General features: G+C 35.9%; 1 protein-coding gene across 6 annotated transcripts in view; it reads right to left on the bottom strand.

Annotated features, from left to right (window-relative positions):
* Positions 1-21,059, bottom strand: part of TAFA2 (TAFA chemokine like family member 2) — a 546,816-nt gene that overhangs the window by 147,949 nt on the left and 377,808 nt on the right. For all 6 annotated transcript variants that reach the window (XM_063593376.1, XM_008978454.6, XM_055096530.2 and 3 more), the window contains one exon: positions 11,867-11,973. In XM_063593376.1, coding sequence (XP_063449446.1) covers positions 11,867-11,972 — 106 coding nt within the window. In that variant the 5' untranslated portion in view covers position 11,973. The remainder of the gene's footprint in view (positions 1-11,866; positions 11,974-21,059) is intronic.

Below are 21,059 nucleotides of genomic sequence, written 5' to 3'. Positions count from 1 at the left end.
AATTCTGATCCAGAACAACAGGGGTGGGAAAAAGGAGACAGTTAGCTTTCTACGAAATGCACTTAAAATATGCTCTTTATTTAACATGTATATTTATATTTCATCTAATAATATATTATCATTTAGCTATTTTTTTCTGTATTATGACTATAGGCAAAAGAGTTTTGAAGTAAAAATAAATATATATTTTTAAATTTCTGTATCATGCACTCTACTGTATGCTTCAGAATTATTTTAAAAATCACATTAGTAGAAATAAAGGTTAGAATCAAATTACAGAAATGGCTTATCATTGAGGAGAGTCAACTTAACATATGAGAAAGGCAACGTGAAAAAGCATTATTAAAAATGAGAAACAGGTTGCTTGATACAGAGAACAGAAAATAATGATCCAGCTTAGTTACTAAATGTTCCTGGGAAGAAATAACACCAAAAAGATAAAAGCATCAAAGACAAAATAAAAGTAAGATTTTATTAGAAAGGGGAAACCTAAGTTTGAAAGGTTTCACTCAATATTAAAAGACACAAAGACACAAAACCCGTGTCTATCTAGATATCTATCTAGAGATGGGTTATATGACTTTTAATATTGATCTATCTATTGATAGATAGACATGCATGTTTATTTTTTGAATTCAAGGGTAAAGAAACTATCTTAAAAGTATCAATATTACCATCCCCTTCCCCTCAAAAAAAAATTACCTACAGCTAGTAAAGAGATAAACCTGGATTAAAATTCAAATTGTCTGGGTCTCTGAAACTGTGCTGCTATACTATATGCTAATTGATTGAATGTAAAATTTAAACTACTGACTGTTAATTATTTATAAAGAGCTCTTATAAAGCCATAATAAAAACAGTGTCTACTAATACAATGAATAAAATATATGAAAAGATGATTAAAAAATATTAATGGTCAATAAACCAATAAAAGTTTTACTTATCATCTTTAGTAATAAAAAATCACAACTTAAAAGAGGATGAAATTGGAAAAGATTAAATAGAATAATAAATCTCAGTGTTGCTAAGGGTTTATAAATACAGGCACTCATTCTCTGCTAATGAGAACATAAATTGAGAGGTTTACAATTTGACAACATATATCAAAATGCATACATTTTAACATGTATAAATGTTAATAAATTAACATTCTATGAATCTAGTCTAGATCATTTTTGTTAGTGCTATTTTATACTTTCTAAATATCCTGAGTACAAATCATTTTTATAATTAAAAGTGTCATTGTCAAAACATAGTAACATTTTAGAATTTGAGTCATTTGACCTAGTAATTCCCGTACTACAAATCTAGACTAAGTAAATAAACAGATATGGAGAAAAACAGTTATATATATGAATGTTTATTACAGCATTATTTTTACTAAAAATGAAAGGAAATAGCTCAAACACTTAATAATATGGTATGGTTAAATAATTTTCAAAGGAAATGTAAAGAAATGCTCACAAAAAGTGAGAAAATAAGACACAAATGTATAAATACAGTATAGTCTTAATATGAACAGTATTTGAGAGTTAATAATGGTGTATGTGTAGTGGAATTACAGGTATTTCAAAGTTTCTGCTTTACATTTTTCTATATTTTTCAATTTTCTCCAACAATAGTTTATATTTTATATTCTAAAATATAAAAACATTGTTTTAAACATTACATTTGAAAAGGATATAACTGAAAATATACAAATGTAAGCAAGCTTTAAGAGTTATATAAGAGTCTCAAATTAATAATAGAAACATTGAGTTGGCAAATAAATTGATAAATTATCCAAATAATAGAAACGAAAATACTTCAAAATTAACTTTATCCATTTATTAGTATTCAAAAGTATAAATTAAAATATAAATAAGACACTATGTCTAGACCTTCTCATTTAATAAGGATATTCAATTTAATTTTTTTTAAATTAGTAGCCAGCCAGTATTTTCAGAGTGGTGAGAGGGGAAGCTTTATATACTTCTGCAAGGAAATCAAAAGTAATTAGACAATATGTAGAAATATTCTTGTGGCAAATATTTGTCATTTTCTTCTAAAACATTTACCTTTCTATATCCCTCTCTGTATTGAAGGGAGCTGGAAGCTTAGATAAGATTTCCCAGGCTGCTTTGCCAGCTGGCTTCTGGTTAGATTCTAAAGGCAACCTTTTCTCAGGGATTCCCAATTGGCCTGAACAAGACTTTTTCAAAATTATTCTGAAGTTCTAGGCTCTTCCTACTCAGTCCTCCTTCCTTCCTTCTCTTCTTTCATGGGTGTCAGACCCTCATAGTCTGAAGGTTCACCCCCTCCTTCTCCTGCACCTCCTCTCTTTATACTTCAAAGGTGTTTCTACCCATAAATTTCTGGTGTGTTGAATTCTATCTTGGAGTCTGCTTCTTGGAAGATGGCACTTTCGTTAAGAAAGACCCAGGGGAAAAAAAAGAGACCCAGGGAAGAAAGAAGCCATCTATTTTTTTCCTGCTTCTGGCTTCAGAAGTGGTAAGGTAGGGTACTATGGATGCCCATGGGCTTTAACAGCATTAGCAGAGAGTCTAGCAGTGTTGGAAGCATTCAGCCTCTCAGGCAGCTCTTGTAGCATCATGAGAGAATTGGTTCCTGGTTTCCTGCTCAGTGGCCATGGAAGTCATTCCTAAATCACAGGAGGGCTTTGGCAGACCCTGCAGTGTGCACAATCACGAGCCCTGTGAAACATTGTGTTGCTCCTTGCTCTTCCACCTGTAGGGGCAGGAACAGCTTTCTGAAGCTACAAGTGTCTGGTGATACTATCATGCTTCCTTATTTCTTTTCCAGCCCATTCAACACTTTTGTCACCAATTTCCTGTTTTAAACTGCCCTACCACGATTGCAATTTTCCTGACTGGATGTTGAATGACACACCTAACCATTTCATTCTTTTTGATACCCAAAATTCTCATTTGTACTAAATATTGAAAAAAATATTATTACATGTGAACAAAAATTATTTTTTATTATTATTATACTTTTAAGTTCTAGGGTATGTGTGTGTGGCAATTCCTCAAGGATCTAGAACAAAAATTATTACACAAAGCTTTTTATATTAGTATTAACAAATAAAAAGTCTCCAAGAACTCTAAAAATGGGAATTTTGTTAAGAAACTTAGGGTGCATTTATGTGTTTTTCCATGCCCCAGTACAATATATGTTTCTGGATATTTTTAGGTACATGTAAATACTCGTTATTTACTGCTAAGTGAAAAAAAAAGCTGTAAAATTGACTAAGTGTTTATCATATGACCCATGAAATTCTACTTCTAAAAATATATCCTGGAGGAATTTTGTAAGTGTGAACCAAAACAAATGTATAGTGATGTCCACAGCAGCATTGTCAATAACAACCAACAACCAGAGTGACCCAAACATCCATCAACAGTAAAAGAGATAAATACATCTCAGTATATTAATGTAATGTATACTATTACATGAAATGCTATATCACAACATGGATGAATCTCAAGAGAAAAACATTGACAGTAAGAAGCAAATCACATTTTTTAAATGCCTATAGTAGAATTACATTTTTACAACATTAAAAACCAGATATATTAGTCCATTTTCATACTGCTATAAAGAACTGCCCAAGACTGGGTAATTTATAAAGGAAAGAGGTTTAATTGACTCACAGTTAAGCATGGTTAGGCAGGCCTCAGGAAACTTAAAATCATGGCCCAAGGCAAAAGAGAAGCAGGCACCTTCTTCACAGGGCGGCAGGACCAGGATGGAGTGAGTGCCAGCAGGGGAAATTCCAGACACTTATAAAACCATCAGATCTCGTGAGACTCACTCATTACCACCAGAAAAGCATGTGGGAAACCGCCCCATGATCCAATTACTTCCATCTGCTCCCACCATTGACACGTGGGGATTATCCCCACCCAATTCAAGGTAATGTTTGGGTGGGGACACAGAGCCAAACCATATCACCAGACAAAGCAATATTTTGTTTTTGTTTTTGTTTTTGTTTTTGAGATGGAGTCTCGCTCTGTCGCCCAGGCTGGAGCGCAGTGGCGTGATCTCGGCTCACTGCAACCTCCGCCTACAGGGCTCAAGCGATTCTTCTGCCTCAGCCTCCCGAGTAGCTGGGACTACAGGCATGCGCCACCATGCCCAGCTAATCTTTGTATTTTTAGTAGAGACAGGGTTTCGCCGTATTGGCCAGGCTGGTCTCAAACTCCTGACCTCGTGATCCGCCCGCCTCGGCCTCCCAAAGTGCTGGGATTACAAGCATAAGCCACCACGCCCCGCCCAGAAAAAGCAATACTCTATTGTTCAAAAATAAGAAGTTGGGAAAGAGATACCTCTGTGGGAAGATGGGTTGTATTCAGGGACTCTGAGGGGCTGACGACATTCTAATTATTGCCCTGGTTGATAATTGCACACTAATTTGCTTTATGTTTATTTTTCATAATATGTAGGTGTTTTATTTACTATTATGTAAGCATGAAATATTTTAACATAAAAAAGAGAAAAGAATCAGGTTATGAAAGCATAACTCTTAGAAACTAGCAACTCTGCCTGCATGGTTTAAAACAGAATCGCTAACTCAGAGTAACATAATCTCTCACAACTAGTCTTTGTCAATAAATGTATGAATACATAAAATAATTAATGAACAGCATGCTCTCAAATATGTATAACATGTTTATGAATTAAACCAGATGAAAAGATGTCCAAATGTTGTTTAATAATTTCTGCATGGAAAAATTATGGGTAACTTGATTTCTCTTCTGGGTATTTTTCTTTCTTTCCAAAGTTTCTCAAATAAATATATATTACTTCGAAAATTCAATAAAATACATAATAAAAATGTGTCATTAAAAGTCCAGAATACAGTCAGTTTATGTTCTAGCTATTTTTCTTTCTCTTAGGACATTAATCCAATTGTTTTTATCAACAAGAAAAACACTATGAATTATAAATCAGTGCTCTTAAACTTTGGTGTACATCCTAATAGCTGCAAGCCAGCCCAAGAGATCCTTCTAATATCCTAGGCTAAATTGGATCAAACAATTTAAACTGTAAGAAAATCGGCATTCTGAATATTTCCCCAAAGGATCTGTCCCAGCCACCTCCCCAGGCTAACTGTGCATCACCATCCTCTTTGCTCTTTGCTCTTTGCTCTCTGCTCTCCAGTCACAGCAATCTTATTTCAGCTCCAGTGAATTCTTTCTTTCATGTCTCAGTAGCTTGGCATAGGTTGCTGCTCTTGCCTGGATGTCTAGCCCTTCCTCTGTCTTCATTCAGATCTCAGCTCCAATGTCTCCTCCCTAGCAAAGTCTTCCCTGAAACTGTACCCTATCCATTTTACAGTTTATATACTCTTAACCTGAAATTTTATCTTCACAGCACTTTAATACCATTTGTAATTAACTATTTGTGTTATTATCTGATTAATGTTTTTCTCCTTCAACATACTGTAAGTGCCGCTAGGACATGAGTCATGTCTGTTTTGCTCACTTCTGTTTTGTTTTCTTTGACAGAGTCTCCCTCCATCGCTCAGGCTGGAGTGCAGTGGTACAATCTTGTCTCACTGCAACCTCTGCCTCCTGGGTTCAAGCCATTCTTCCACCTCAACCTCTGGAGAAGCTGGGATTAGAGGCACATGCCACCATGCCTGGCTAATTTTTGTATTTTTTAGTAGAGATGAGATTTCGCCATGTTGCCCAGGCTGGTCTTGAAATCCTGGCCTTAAGTGATCCACCGGCTTCTGCCTCCCTAAGTGCTGGGATTACAGGCATAGGCCACCGTGCCTGGCCTTGCCGTTTTTTTTGTTTGTTTGTTTGTTTTTAAGAGAAAGGGCCTGGCTCTGTCACTCAGGCTGGAGTGCAATGGCATGATCCTAGCTCACTGCAATCTCGAAAGCAATCCTCCCGCCTCAGCCTCCCGAGTAGCTGGGACTACAGGCACAGGCCACCGCACCTGGATAATTTTTTTAAATCATTTTTCTTAGAAATGGGCTCTAACTTTGTTGTCCAGACTGGTATCAAACTCCTGGCTTCAAGTGATCCTTTCATCTCCGCTTCCCAAAGTGCTGGGATTATAGGAGTAAGCCATTGTGCTCAGCCTGCTCATTTTCATATCTCCAGAATTTGACTTAAAGCCCAACACTTAACAGACACTCCCCATATATTTCATGGATAGTTGGTTGGATAAATGAATAAACTATCAAATGAATCAACAAACAAATGAAGATCTGTCCAGAAAAATTTATGGCTATGTCTCCTAGGCTTTGAACTAAAAATCATCTTTAAAATTTGGTTATTACCATACTGTATACACATAATGAAACATCACACTGTACACCGTAAATAAGTACAATTATCACATATCAATTAAAAATAAAATAAAATTTAAAAAATTTTGTTTTTCTTTGAAAAAAATCCATTCAATCAAAAGTTCTCACTCAGACCAGTAATTAGCTTGTATTACAATGAGGATAACATATATTCAACCTTGGCTAATCAAACTAACTTTTTTAGGCTCCTTTTTTTCGTGGGTATAACTCACCTGTGTGTATCTTTTTCAAACAAAATAAAAATTCTTTTCCAAACCCCAAACCCAACGATGACTCATTCTCCAGAGATTTAGTTTGGATGTGATGGGTAAGGAAAGAAAAGACAAGGAAACATATTAGCCTCCTAAGATTAATGACTATATTTTTCTGTTGGGAACTTGGAATCCTAAACTAAAATGTTTGCTCTCTGATCCCCAATATCAGAAGCTGCACCTAATGTAATTGCTTCCAAGGGGGAAACACTGCTCATTCTTTCTGACTGGCTGTCACAATACTCTGACTTAATCCCTTCCAAAATGCCCAGCTCAATATAATTGTAAGCATTCAGGGCAGAATCTTTCCATGGCAGTTTGAGCAGTAAACTTATTTGTTTGTATGTGAGGGACTGTTAGTTCTCAAAGCACAGAGGTTTTATTAAGAAGATGACAACAATTTCTGATTTTTAGATACCCATTTTTTCAAATCCAAATATTCTGGATTTCTACAGTGTTCCTACATCATGTTCAGAAAACGGAGTAATACAGTTATCCATTAGTGGCTCTTAAGAGCAGGATATTATTGTACTTGTATTTCAGTAGAGGTACTTATTTATTTGGTTCTTTCATCTTCTACATTTACTTGTTCCATAATGACCTATCTACCACTCTCTCCCTTAAATATTCTCTCTATGCACACCATCCTCCTTGCTATTTCTAATTCTCTATGGCATGCTTGAAAGCATTCATACCTATTGCTGCTTTGCCTGGAGCATCCTTTCCCTGAATACTCCACTGGCTGACTCTACTGGAAACTTTAGATCTTACCCAAAGGGCTATTTAAAAATTATATTCCCTCCTGAATACTTCCTATATGCTTTCTTCCTTCATATATTTTCCAGAGCATTTATATCATAAAACATCCCATTTTATGTATTTTTCTTATTACCTATTTTTCCACTTCTAGAATAAACATTCCATGAAAACAAAGATGTTTGTCTCTTTTCTGTACCTGCTATATTCTCAGGCCTTAATGTAGCTACTCAACAATCATTAAGTAAACAAACAACTTTTCCATGAGAAATATCCAACTGAAGTGACCAATTTACTATGCTCTGGGTCTAGCATATCCCAGAAAGGGGATACGTTTACCAGAGGAAACAGTAACAGTGACACTAAACACAGAGCTACAGCTGTTGCCTGATCATCAATCAGTCTGTACTCCTTATACTGATAGACCAGAGAGAGAGAGAAAAGGAGTTCAATGTTGATGGGGTAAATGTAAAGGTCCCTGATGACCATGAGGAAGAAGACAGCTGCTGTGCACTAGAGGCAGAGAGGAATATATTAGGTACACAGATGATCCACAGGGGCATCTTGTGGCATTCCTGTGCCCAGTTATAACTACCAATGTATAAGTACAGCAGCAAGAGAATGGTAACCCAGGGCTCAGAACTCTTAGTAAAACATTAGGAAAGCCTCCTACATGAGTAGAAGTGCTAGCAAAAAGAGAGGAAAATCTAGAATGGCTGGGGGTAGGGTGGACAGACCATGAGCACCAACTGCATTAGTGGGACTCTTACTATTCCTCTTCAAGTAAGTCTTCTTGGAAATTCTGACCAACCAAAATCCTGAATAAGCTTTGCCTGGATGGAGTGACCTTCAGTGAGAAGCAGGTGGATCTGAGGGCTGTGAGGAGTAGACTGCAGTAGAACGTAGCTGCTGATACACTACCAAAATCTTTCAGGGCTTTGCACCTTTCCTCCACTTGCTGTGAATGTTCTGTGATCACAGTTCACAGGTGCCCCCTTCTTTAGAGACTTACCTTCTGCTAAAGATGAGCCACTTCCCCAGAGAGGCCACTCCTTGCCATGGGGAACAGGCCAGTAGCTAATGGCCAATGGACACAAGGGTAGACGAGGCCATCTATCGTGCCTCAAGGAGGGACCATCTCTGTGGAGCAATTCATGCCTCAGAGATTCCCCACAGGAGCAGACTGGGCGATTCTCCAGCTGAGACTCTATTTGTGCTTAGTTTTTATCTCCTGCTCTAGCCTGCTTCACTTGCTCTCATTCTCCTGAGAGCACTCTTTCAATAAATCACGTAAACAAGAATTCCTGACTTGGCTCCGCTTCCAAAAAACCCTGCCTAAGACTCATGTCATATGCAAATTGCCTCTGAAATAATACATTATAATGACAGGCCTTTAAAATTCTTACAAATACAATTCTGATGAACATCAGCTCACAAAATTTTTCTTAAAAGTCAGAAGCCCTAAAATAAATAAATTACCATGAGTGAAAGTCACCAGGAGGAAAACATAAAATTGCATAAAATAGGATCATCAGATAGAAATATATAGAAATATATGGTATATATTTCTATATATATACCTATATATACCATATAGAAATATATGGTGTATATATATATTTCTATATATACACCATATATTTCTATAACTATATATGTAGTAAGATATAAAAAGAGAAACCCAAAAACATGAGTGAAAACAAAAAGCTATCAAAAGCTTGCAGATTCCCAGCACTTTGGGAGGCCGAGGCGGGCGGATCACGAAGTCAGGAGATCGAGACCATCCTGGCTAACACGGTGAAACCCCGTCTCTACTAAAAATACAAAAAATTAGTCGGGCGTGGTGGTGGGCACCTGTAGTCCCAGCTATTCGGGAGACTGAGGCACGAGAATGGCGTGAACCCGGGAGGCGGAGCTTGCAGTGAGCCGAGATCACGCCACTGCACTCTAGCCTAGGCGACAGAGTGAGACTCCATCTCAAAAAAAAAAAAAAAAGTACCACATAGATGGTTAAGAGATTAAATGAGTTGACATCTGTAATGCTCTTTAGTGCTGTTGAGTTTCTAATATTCATCTGTATTATTTTTATCTTGAATGCTCACCAAGGTGTTCTGGGTCAGAAACTGATTTCTTACTAATTAACTCACAATAAATAGAAAGTGAACTGGCCTGCCTTGCCCTAAGCCTTAACCCTGATGAAAGCCAAGCCAAATGTCCTACATTGGTAGCCAAACATTCCGTAGATGACTGACAGTGAACAATGGATTCTTTTCATTTATATATAGAAGAGAGACAACCATTCCCCTCCCCCTCCTGAAAGGAAAGAAAAATCTTTTGCTCCTTTGAAATGAGGTGGAAAGGATCCTAGGTTCTTACCTTAACCATTTAGAATGTAACTATATCCTTCCACAGGTCAGATACACCAAAGGGGTCTCCAAAGTCTGGGCTTTGTACCTAGGGAGATAGCAGCCCAGCTTTTCTTGGATGGTGAGCACACTAGTAATCATTTTATGAACATGCGCTACAACTTACATATACACAACCCTTATTATTTTATGTGTAAAATAGCTCAAAACAAAAAGGATATTTTGTACAGAAAATATAAAGAAAAGAAAGAAAAAAGAACAAAAGGAAGAAAGATGGAGGAGGGGAGAAAACTTTCATAAAATCTTCATCCAAAATATTAGTGGCAGTGTGGAAAGGGAAAAGCAAAACCACAAAAAAACTCTATCTTCTGTAATGTACCAGCTCTGACCATCTGAGTTTTCTGACACGATGTGTAATTTCTTATGTTCAAGGACTATTTTCTTGGCAAAAAGAAAAGATCTTAGTTTCAGAGTTAGCATAGAACATAACACTATTTAAATGTCTTAAAGTAGCTTTAACAATAGTATGCAATATACAGTGTGAGCAGGCTTTATGAGTGATTCTCTAAGAGACCCCATCATTTGGCTTTGGACAGGGGAAAGTATCTTTATCATGAACACTTGCTGTGCTAGGCTGAAGCCCACAATTTCTATGATCCCCCACTCCTCCAATTCTTCTTTCATAAGCTGGGAAGGGGCACTAAGGTGACCAACAGAATAATGAGGATGGGGAGTGTTTTCTTGTTAAGTCCAAGGCAGGGCTTGGCCCTACTGGATTGCAGCTCTTTAAAAGATGAGTATTTAATACTACTTCGTTCTTTGGTCTTGTTGGTTGTTGCCAATTTGAGACCACAGGGAATGTCCTCCTCATCATCTTTTTAATTTTACACTGATAAAAATATTAAAGAGAATTTAAAGTCTGATTTGTGGATCAGTGTGCTGTATTAAAGAAAAGGAGAAGAAAAAATATATGAATATATATATTCACACACACGAAAACATACTGTGGGTAGAAAACAGGATAATGAAATATGAAGAAATTCTTCATAAAATTTTATTTTGCAAGATGTCCCTTTTTGATTTTAAATACATGGGGAAGAGATTAGTCTTATAAGTGTCAGTCCCACACACCATGTCTTTTCTCTCCCTGGTGTTAATGGTTCCATGTAATGCTAATTAAACGGACATGTGTAACTAATTTAAGTGTTACAGAATTCAAACCAGTCTTAATTCCCCCTTCTCCCAAAAATAGAATGAGAAACTTAGTTGTTAGTCTCTAGACTTTATAGTGGGCAGAGAAGTAAATTATAAAATCATATTTTACAGAAAAATCTAAATTGATTTCTCAGGTTATGAATACTTGATTATGATAGGGACAGTTCAGAAATAGCCCCATGGAAAAAGTAGTTGTTCATTATATTGAGTCTTATGGCCAAGAAAGAGGGCAAAAAGAATGTAATTGTGAGTTGTCAAGCTTAACACATATGTATAGAGCAAATATTCTCACTCTGTTCAGTGGCAGAATTGAGCCTGCTGAATACTGGGCAGTGTCCAAGTGGTGGTCAAAGTGGTCCTCTGACGTAAAGAATCATGACCCACAAAAAACATTGAAAGAAAATTTACATATAGACATATTATTGAGATACATATCATTACAGACACTTTCTTTACCAGGATAAGTGCAATCTGAAACTTATCTTTATTATATACCAACTCAATTTTTATTTTATTTTATTTTTTTATTTTTTTCCTTTAAAAGCCAGGGTAAATTTAATTTAATTTAATTTAATTTTATTTTATTATACTTTAAGTTTTAGGGTACATGTGCACAACGTGCAGGTTTGTTACGTATGTATACATGTGTCATGTTGGTGTGCTTCACTCATTAACTCATCATTTAGCATTAGGTAAAAATTGAAGGAAAGGTAGAGTTATATTTCCATATTCTTTGAACACTATTTACAGAAATGGCATTAGTCCTGAAAATATCATCTTTCTCTATCAAAGCCATCTTAAAGATAACACTGCATTATTACTTAAAGAAAACTGCCAGGGGGAGAATCTATACCTAGCAAAATTTAACAGACCAGTGGAGGCAAAACGTAACAGTCTGTGTTAAGGGTAGTCATCATCCACATTTAGTTGAAAAAAAAAACAGAAAAGCTTACCTTTATGATGGTTTGCACTGGATACAACTTTCCCCCACAAGGTTACAATAAATATTATTATTAGCAGTTTTCCTTTTGTTGCTTTCTGTAAGTATCTCTTACTCATCCTGCAAATAAAAAAAAATAAAAATCATAAGTATGCAAATTCATAGCTTTTCCCTTATGATTGTGCTACATTTAAAGCCTTCCACTATACTTTAACCCCTTCAACTTCTGAAAACTGTATTTCTTGTATTTAAAATGCTGTTCACTGTATACAAACGATGATCAGAGAAAATAAAGGTTTTCCAAAGTACCTTGATATGATGCAAGAAATAAGCAAAGCCCTGCCTCAGTCAGTCTTCATCCACTTAACCATAGCCTAAATCAGTTTGGAAATATGATCATATTTCTCTCCATATAAACATAGATTTAGTTTATTAACAAAACCCAAGGCACGGTCATTTGGATAATCTTTAAATAAATGCCTTATTATCTTACTTTTGTCCTAACAATTGCCAAGTCAAATGGACAGTGTAACAGTTTAGATATAATTGCTTAGATGAATTCCTGCACAGAATATGCTCACTTCAAATCTATTATTCCTAATGTGCTTTTTAAAAATCACCTGGTTATATACATTTCTTACTGCAAAGTAACCTGATCCTCCTAATGTGCACAACTCCACTACAGATGACACAATATTGTTGGACTCCACCTTGATGTAAGTTACCAGAGGTAGGAGAAAAATGAAAAAGCAGAATGAAAAATACCAAATCAACATTTTCATATTGAACTCATAAAACTAGAAAAAGCAAAAAATGTTATAACAAAATAATAGCTACCTATAATAAAAGTTCAGAACTTACTTTCTCCAGCACTTTCAACAGCATTCTTTCATTTGTTCTGAAGAACAAATTTGGCCTGTAGGTATATCCATCCCCATTTTGTAGATGAGGAAATTTGGATATTTGCCTGGGCCACATTTAATGACAGAGTAAAAATACAAACCCAGAATTGTCTAATTCTAAAATTCTTGCATTAATCACTGGGGGATAAGCAAAACTGATATGAAATCAAGTCCATCTCCATTTATTTATGAGGGTGATTAAATATATGTCTGTCACCCTGTGACTTTCCGGTTCAGATCCTATACTGAACTCCACTGTGCTTGACCTGAAGATTCTTGCCTGCCCTGCTTTTAAAGCAATTTCCTCGGGTCACTTCCTGATGTAGCCTGATTCCTTTTCCTCTTGTATTTTCTAGGTTACCCTTTTTTGTACATTTTTACCTCCAAAACATTCTATCTCCAAAAATGTGACTCAAAGGTAGAACAGGTGGCTATACAATTTCAAAGAGGAGTCCTTGACATTTTTTCATGTATGACTAAATGCATGAAAAAATAAATTATATATTATGTATTTTAATATAGATATATGTTAACATTTCTTAGCTTGAGGAGGTTATAGGGATTACTTCAAATGTTTAGATGGCAATATTGTAAGAATAAAAACATGAACTTCTAAGTTAGAATGCCGGGGTTTGAGTCCAAACTTTAATGACTTCTAATTATTTGGCCTTTACCTGACTTTACTTTTTTTGGGTCTCCTGCTTCAGTTTCTTCTGCAAATTTCTGGATCTCCTGCTGCACTTTCTTCTACTGTAGCATAGGATAATGTATGTGAAATTCCTGGCCCACTGACAAGCATGTACTAAGGATTCAATGGCTATGATATTAGAGAATAGTGAGTCATTTGTATATGTTTGATCCTTAAGTGTTTGGGAGGCTAGTCCAGTCGTGAGATGATTGAAGGGTGTTTCAGCAGCACCAACAGCTGTAAACTCTCTGTGGACCTTAGCCTCATGACATGTCAGAGATAACATACAAGAAGATAGGTATTTGAGCTTTTAGATCAGACTGTTTGGGTTTAAAACCAGGCTTCCTGCTGACTATGTGACTTTGAACAAATTACTTAATAATTCAGATTATTTTCATTATCAGTAAGATGAAGATAATAATATGTACCTAACAGTGTTGTTGGTATGAAGATTAAATGAAATAGTCTGTGTAAAAGGTTTAACACTATGCATAGCAAATAATAAATGCTCAATAAACGCTAGCCATTACTATAGTCATTACTCAGTCAGACTAGCATTTTCCTAAATTCACTCTGTGAGGCACCAGTTCCACAGACTGTTATTAAAGTATTCGTGAAAAATAAAGGGGGGATATATATTTGTAACATTGTGAGTTCAACCAATTTAACTAGATTTTTTTAACAAGAGGCATATTGCCAAATATGCCTTTTAGAAACATTTGCCAAGAACCTCCTCCACAGTGTAACAGAGCACACTAGTGTCCTCAGGAAGCCTCTTAGAGAAATATTGAGCTATAACAATAACCTGGTTTGGAACTTATTCTCAGTAAACCAAATGTCATTTTAAATCTTCCGTTCTATTGCCTTTGTTTCCTCTCTCAGCACTCCTACTATTTGTTTTAAGAATCTTCTCTTTTTTTCTACATTTTTTCAACCCTCCTGACTCCCCTCTGCATCTAATCCCTGCAACCTTATTGTACTGCATATCATATAACAGAATGAACAGCAAAACTCATCTGACAGAAAGAGCTGCTTAGCATAATTCTTGATAATAGCTTCTCCTTAGCACATGGCCTCTGCTACAAGGGCAATGACCCATCATTTTTCCATACCATTGTGCACCCACCCAATGGGATGACAGAACTGACAGCTGGTCAAACTGATAACTAGACATATGGAAACAGAAGCACCCACAAAGTTGCCAGGCTGTCAAAGTAAAGAAAGAAAGGAGAATGCAGGTCAACATTTGGAAGGCTGTAAGGACTGGTATTTTCTTCTTTTCGTAACACCGTCACTCCTGTCCAGTTAATTACCATGTTCTGTCAATACTACCTCCAGAATATCTCTTAAATGTATATTTGTATACCTATTACTACTGCAACACTGCAATACAGACCATCAAACTTTCTCACTGGCCACAGCATCCTAACTGGACATCTGCCACCAAATTGCCCTCCTATGTCTGTCTTTTTCACAACTATATTTGCAGTATTTAGTAAGTGCCTGATAAATTTTGTTGACTAAATGTAATGCATTCTCTATGCTATGGCCAAATATGTCTTTATGAGCATGAAACATACTTGGTTAAAACCTTAACATGATTCCCTTCTCTGTTCAGAACAGAAGGCCAACATTCTTAGTAGGGTATAAAAATCCTTCAGCAGAATTTTTTTTAAGCTTTGATCCTTTCTTTATGTCTATAATCTCATTTTATGCCATTTTGTCCCATCTTTTTCTCCACACACACTGTCTATTTTTAACCCTAGAAAATTTCTCCAATGACTTCCAGCTGAATCTTACCCACCATGCCACCTGAAATATGTTAGCTATTCCCTCCATTCCCACCTACTCTTCAAAATGGGTAACTTCTACTCACTAGTAGAAGGGCAGGTTAGAATTCCTCCTATAGGATTTGCCCAAGACCGTGTTGAGTGCCCTTCATTCTGCACAACAGCCACTTGCCATACCATATTATAATCCACCTACTTATATTCAACCATTATTCTCATATAAGATTCCTAAAGACAGCAACTGTGCCCCATACATTTGTGAATCTGTAGGACTCATCCAAAGTCCAGCTTAATAGCTGGTAAATAAGTATTTATTGAATGTTGGTGGTGCCTTACAGCCAAATATATTGCATAGTGGTTAACATGAGAGGAAGGAAGTATGTGTCATCTCTCTAGATGACAAACAGGAAGTGAAAAAGAGTCGGGGGGGCATGCAACAAGACAGAGCAAACTGAGAAGGAAAAGAGAAAAATGAAATCCAATCTTCAATGTGTTTTATTCTGATTTTTAAATAACAATCAAGTTTGAACAAAGTGAAACATAATAGAGTGATCAAGGATTTTTGACAAAGGGGCAATACCAGAGGAAAACACCTAAAGGAAAAAAGCTGAATGTACATTTCTTCTTTACCTTGCATGACAGCACAAAAGGAGGGACATTGCCTTCTTTCTCTATTTGCTAACCACCAGGTCTCAGTATAAAATTTCCCAGCACAGAAATACTGAATGTGGTCCTGGCTCCAACACAAAAAGAAAAAAGAACTGCCACATTCATTTGTGAAAACGGCAAAATTTAAGTGAATTTTGCAAAAAGCAAAAACAGTGAAAAGAAACTGGAAACTAAAGGAAAATACACATAGAGGAGGAAACCTTGAAATCGCTCCCAGGCAGCAGCAGCTTGCAAGGAGCACAAGGGAAAGAGGAAACTGAGAAATGGTAACCCTGGCAGTGAAGGATGTTGAAGTGAAAAGTTGTCGAAGTGGAGGACTGACGATTAAATCTCCTGGACTTTCTCCCACTCTTCTCTTCTGTTACATATTTCACTTATGTACACGGAACTTTAGACTTTTGGATTATTTGAAACGCTTCTCATCCCACTAATGTTAAAAGTACATTTAATTGGCCGGATGCGGTGGTTCATGCCTGTAATCCCAGCACTTTGGGAGGCCGAGGTGGGTGGATCACAAGGTCAGGAAATCGAGACCATCCTGGCTAACACAGTGAAACCCTGTCTCTACTAAAAATACAAAAAATTAGCCAGGCGTGGTGGCGGGCGCCTGTAGTCCCAGCTACTCGGGAGGCTGAGGCAGGAGAATGGCACGAACCCGGGAGGTGGAGCTTGCAGTGAGCTCATACTGCGCCACCGCACTCCATTTAATTGTTAAAAAGCAAGAAATAAAAAACTGTTATGCTATGAGAAAAATCATTTCCCCATGAAAACAGAAAGTAAGTTTAACTGGTCTATAAACAAAAACCTGGAAGGAAAAAAGGGGGGAATAAAGGAGATAGTATAAAGGAGATGGATACAAAAGATAAAAGTGGAGGCTTAGAATCCAACCCCCTGACCTCCCCTTGAGCCTAAGACACTTCTGTGGAAATAGAGATCACATAAGGGAATTTTTTTTTAAGTCTTTTTAGGAAAATTCTTCACATTGATCTAAATACCAGACAAACTTGGTGTTAACTAGTTACAATGGCATGGACCTTAACAGACGAATCTCGAAAAAAATTCGCCCTTAGGGTAGAATGCGTGGTGGATTAGTCACGTGCCCCTTCTCCTCATAGGAACCAGAATGATCATTATAAAATGTAAATCAAATCACATTACCCCACTGGCCTTATACCTTGCTTAAAATCCCGGAATTTACCTATTCATTGAAATTAGAATAAAATATAAATCTCTTACTGGAGAAAAAAACCAACATTATCTTCCCTCTCAACCACTCTGACTTCATTTCACATCCCTGTACCCCAGGTTCCCTAAGCTTCAAGCACACTGGCCCTCCCACTATCCCCTCTGCCAAGCTAATTCTAGACCTTACCCTAAACATTAATTCTGCCATGAAGGTTCTCCCACCTGTCTTTGTGTAGTGGTCTGCTTTTCATAATCACCTTCACAGAGATTATTATGACCATCCTGCCCTCCAGAGTCCAGAGACACCCACCCTGCAGTTTCTCTCTCTCTCTCTCTCTCCAAATAGCCTGTAGCATTTTCTCTATTTATTCTAATCTAAAATTATTCTATTCACTACTTTATACATTTGTATAAGTGTCTATTTTCTCCTTCTTCCCATTAAAATGTAATTTCCATGAGAGCAGAGATCCTGCCTGTAAGTCACTGCTCTAGCACATAGAACATCACCTGGATCATGGAACATCAAGAGATGTAGAATGAAGAAATAGGTGTATTATATAATCAGAATAAAAGATGTGAGTTTTTTAATGGAGAAGTTTTATTACTTCTTTTATATTCAACAACTAGAAATGGAGATGTGAAGAACAGTACATATTGGTGGAGCAATAGAAGAAGTGAGAAGAATGAGTGGGAGATGAGGAAATGGAAACAAAGACTAGATTACTCTTTTTTTTGAGGTTGCACAAGTTTTATTTATTAATTATTATTATTATTATTATACTTTAAGTTTTAGGGTACATGTGCACAATGTGCAGGTTAGTTACATATGTATACATGTGCCATGCTGGTGTGCTGCTCTTTCAAGAAACATGCAGAGAAGGAAAGTAAAGATGGAATGGTGGCTAGAGAGATTTAAACAAGACAACAGAGCCAAAAGAAAGGGAGGAGTTAAAGATACCAAAGTGAGCGTAGATTATGAAAGTTAATTTTCAAGTGAGGTCAAAAAATAAGTAACAGTTTTGTAAATGTAAAGCATTCTACAAGTATAAACTATTATTGTTATTATTCCTTTAGTTTCCTTATTTTTATAGAAATTAAATGTATCCTCTAAAACTAAACCATTCTTTGTTCTTACTAATAGATTAATACAAATACCCTACTAAATAGGACATCGAGAGCTACAAGTTTGACTACACTGTTGCTTTTATCCAAAATCATGTCTAACCTGACTAGAATTTTATGACACTATGCCTGAATATAGAATATCCAAGTTACTACTGAAATAGCAATTGTCTGTGAGGTGGATGGTGCCATCGGTATTCATAGAGATTAAATAGGTATATATGGATATTAAAGCACAAGAGACTCATGTAAGTTGTATATATAAAGGGTATACAGTAACAAATTAGGAGATAATAATGTAACTCATACATATAATCATGTATGTTGTGTGTTATATCATCCAGAAACTGAGGTGGTTGATTTTAATCATTTTAATTACTACAGTTTTTCTTTTCACTTCATATCATATATCAAGTATTATCACATGATGGCATTTTAAGCCACATTCACTAGGCACATTATGTGTGTCAGAACTTTCCTATTGAAGAACTAGTATTTACATTTCCTATATTGTAAGTTATTATCAAAAATTTATAGAGTTGTATTTTTACAAGCTAGTCATATGATTAGCCTAACTAGGTCATATTTTCTTAGACAACTTAAAAACACAGACTTTGAAACTTAAATCAGTTTCTAAACTTTGTCTGAACTGAAACACTTGTTTTAAAATGCTCATTAAGTTTGATGTATCAGTGTTTTGTAATGAATCCAGCTCTTAATTCTGTTCAGTAAAGAAGTCAATCCTGGAGATTTAGCCAAGAAAGCTGCATTGGTTTCTAAGGATTTCCTGGCAACAAACACAAGCCTCATTTAAGAACCACAATTATCTGCTTCCTTCACCCAAATTTTATACTTTCATTCATTTCCCCACAATACTGCAATTCTGGTGGGCACAAAAATTCAGGAGCACTATTGCTTTATGCCTAGCCATGTATAGCCAAATTGTTGGATTTGTGCAAATACCTTTACCACCCACAGATTGAAATGATATGGAATAGAAATGTATTATCATTTAAATGATTTCTCCAGAAACACAATATTCCAATGTGCCAAGCTCTAACATCCAAAACAGAAGACAATGCTGTAAGGCAAAAATAAAGCAATCATTTACGATTTTTCAGAGCCCTAGAAAGACACCTGAAATCATCAAGGCTAAGCTACATCACCATGCATCTATTATTACAAGTGAATCACTTGCCCTCCTTTCTGTCTATAAAATGGGAATGTTGTCTATTTTTTTTCGAACAGGAATGCCATTAGAGTAAACAAGAAATCATGGGAGAGTTTGAACTTAAAGAAAGATGTGAAAAATCAGAGGTGTTACTGTTTCTTCAGAGGTCCTTCTCTCAGAGCATGGGCTTATAAGTCAGAAAAACCAAATGTGATCCTGGATTCCAACAAATAATAGTTAAATAAATTTGTCAACTTTACTTAACATCGAGTCTCAATGCACACATAAAGAATGTATAAATATTATTACATATAATATTGTAACGTATGTAATGAAAGCTAAAGGTATGTCTTTCATTCTCACATGCCCTGTTGAGGCATTTTACTCTTTTCTCAGTGGCTGTAGATAGTTTGAGGAGGGTGCATCCATCATATTTAAATTTCGTATCTCTTTCCACTTCAGTCTTAACCCTAAACTACATTCTTTCTCTGCATTTCTGTTTTTTATTCAGTGCTCCTCTCCTTATCAATTGCTTATTGTTTTATATTATTATCTATCTCCTCCAGGGTCCAAATCTGTTTTTCCCAAAGAAAAAAATTAAGGAAAATATGGTACAGTTATGTAGTATGACCAAAAGTGAGATTTCATACTGAACCGCTGTAACAAGATATATATTATATCAAAAAATAAGCCATCAAAAATTTGAGTCTAACCAAGCTAAAATGTAAAATATATTAGAGCTACTAAATTGAAAATAAATCTAATTTTTGCAATTTAATATGAAATGTATGTGTCCACCAAATGATGATGATGTTTGTAAAGGACAGGGCTAGATAATTGAGATCTAGACAACACTAAACCTTGTTTTATATTTGCCCTCTGCTCCTACAAAAACTTTAGACAAAAGTACTAACAATTAGAAAAAATTGGATTACCTTCTCCTACCCTTTTAACACAATGGCACTATGTCACACTATGAATTGAAACAGGTGGTAGGAGACAGGCAGTTGACTTGTAGATCTGTAAACAATTCACAAAGCTTCCACTCCTGCATGATCTGGAGATGACTACATTTCACAAATGTTAGGTGGAGGACCATTATATAGAATAAGAAAGGAAACTTTCAATTATATGTAGCCTTTTATAGATGGCTAAATCATAAGCCTTATATTTAATTTTGTGATTATATATGGTAAAAAGAGAGATAGCTCTGCACATAATATCTAATTCTGTATATAATATTCATAATAAAACGTTTTCTTTCATTTTTAATAAGATTTTTATAATGCAAATAATAAGACTTTTATCAATGCAAATAAGCTATGGTAATGGAAGCAATTCTAAATATTTATTCAGTCTATTATCATTGGGACTAGTTAAGACTTTCATTCCTTTAGTTCTGGTGTACCTGTTCTCTTGGGAAATGAGGCACAGAAGAAATCCACTTCACCTCAGCTGTTTCTCCTGCATGCTGGCAAAGGAGTGAAAGAGTGAATGAGAATAACAAAAACAATCTTTAAGAGTTCTTTGTTAGGATAAAGTTTGTGGTCCAAGAACATTTATTCTCACCGTGGTAACACCTACGTATATGAAGGATTCTCCATTTTATGCATTTAACCATCCAGTATGGTCAATATGCCAGCAAGCACTAGCTAGTTAACAGCATGCATTCAAGAGAG

Source organism: Pan paniscus, chromosome 10 (genome assembly GCF_029289425.2).
Source record: "Pan paniscus chromosome 10, NHGRI_mPanPan1-v2.0_pri, whole genome shotgun sequence".
In the NCBI taxonomy this organism is placed as follows: domain Eukaryota; kingdom Metazoa; phylum Chordata; class Mammalia; order Primates; family Hominidae; genus Pan; species Pan paniscus.
Note: the sequence above shows the minus strand (reverse complement) of the source record. Positions and strands in the feature narration are given on the sequence as shown.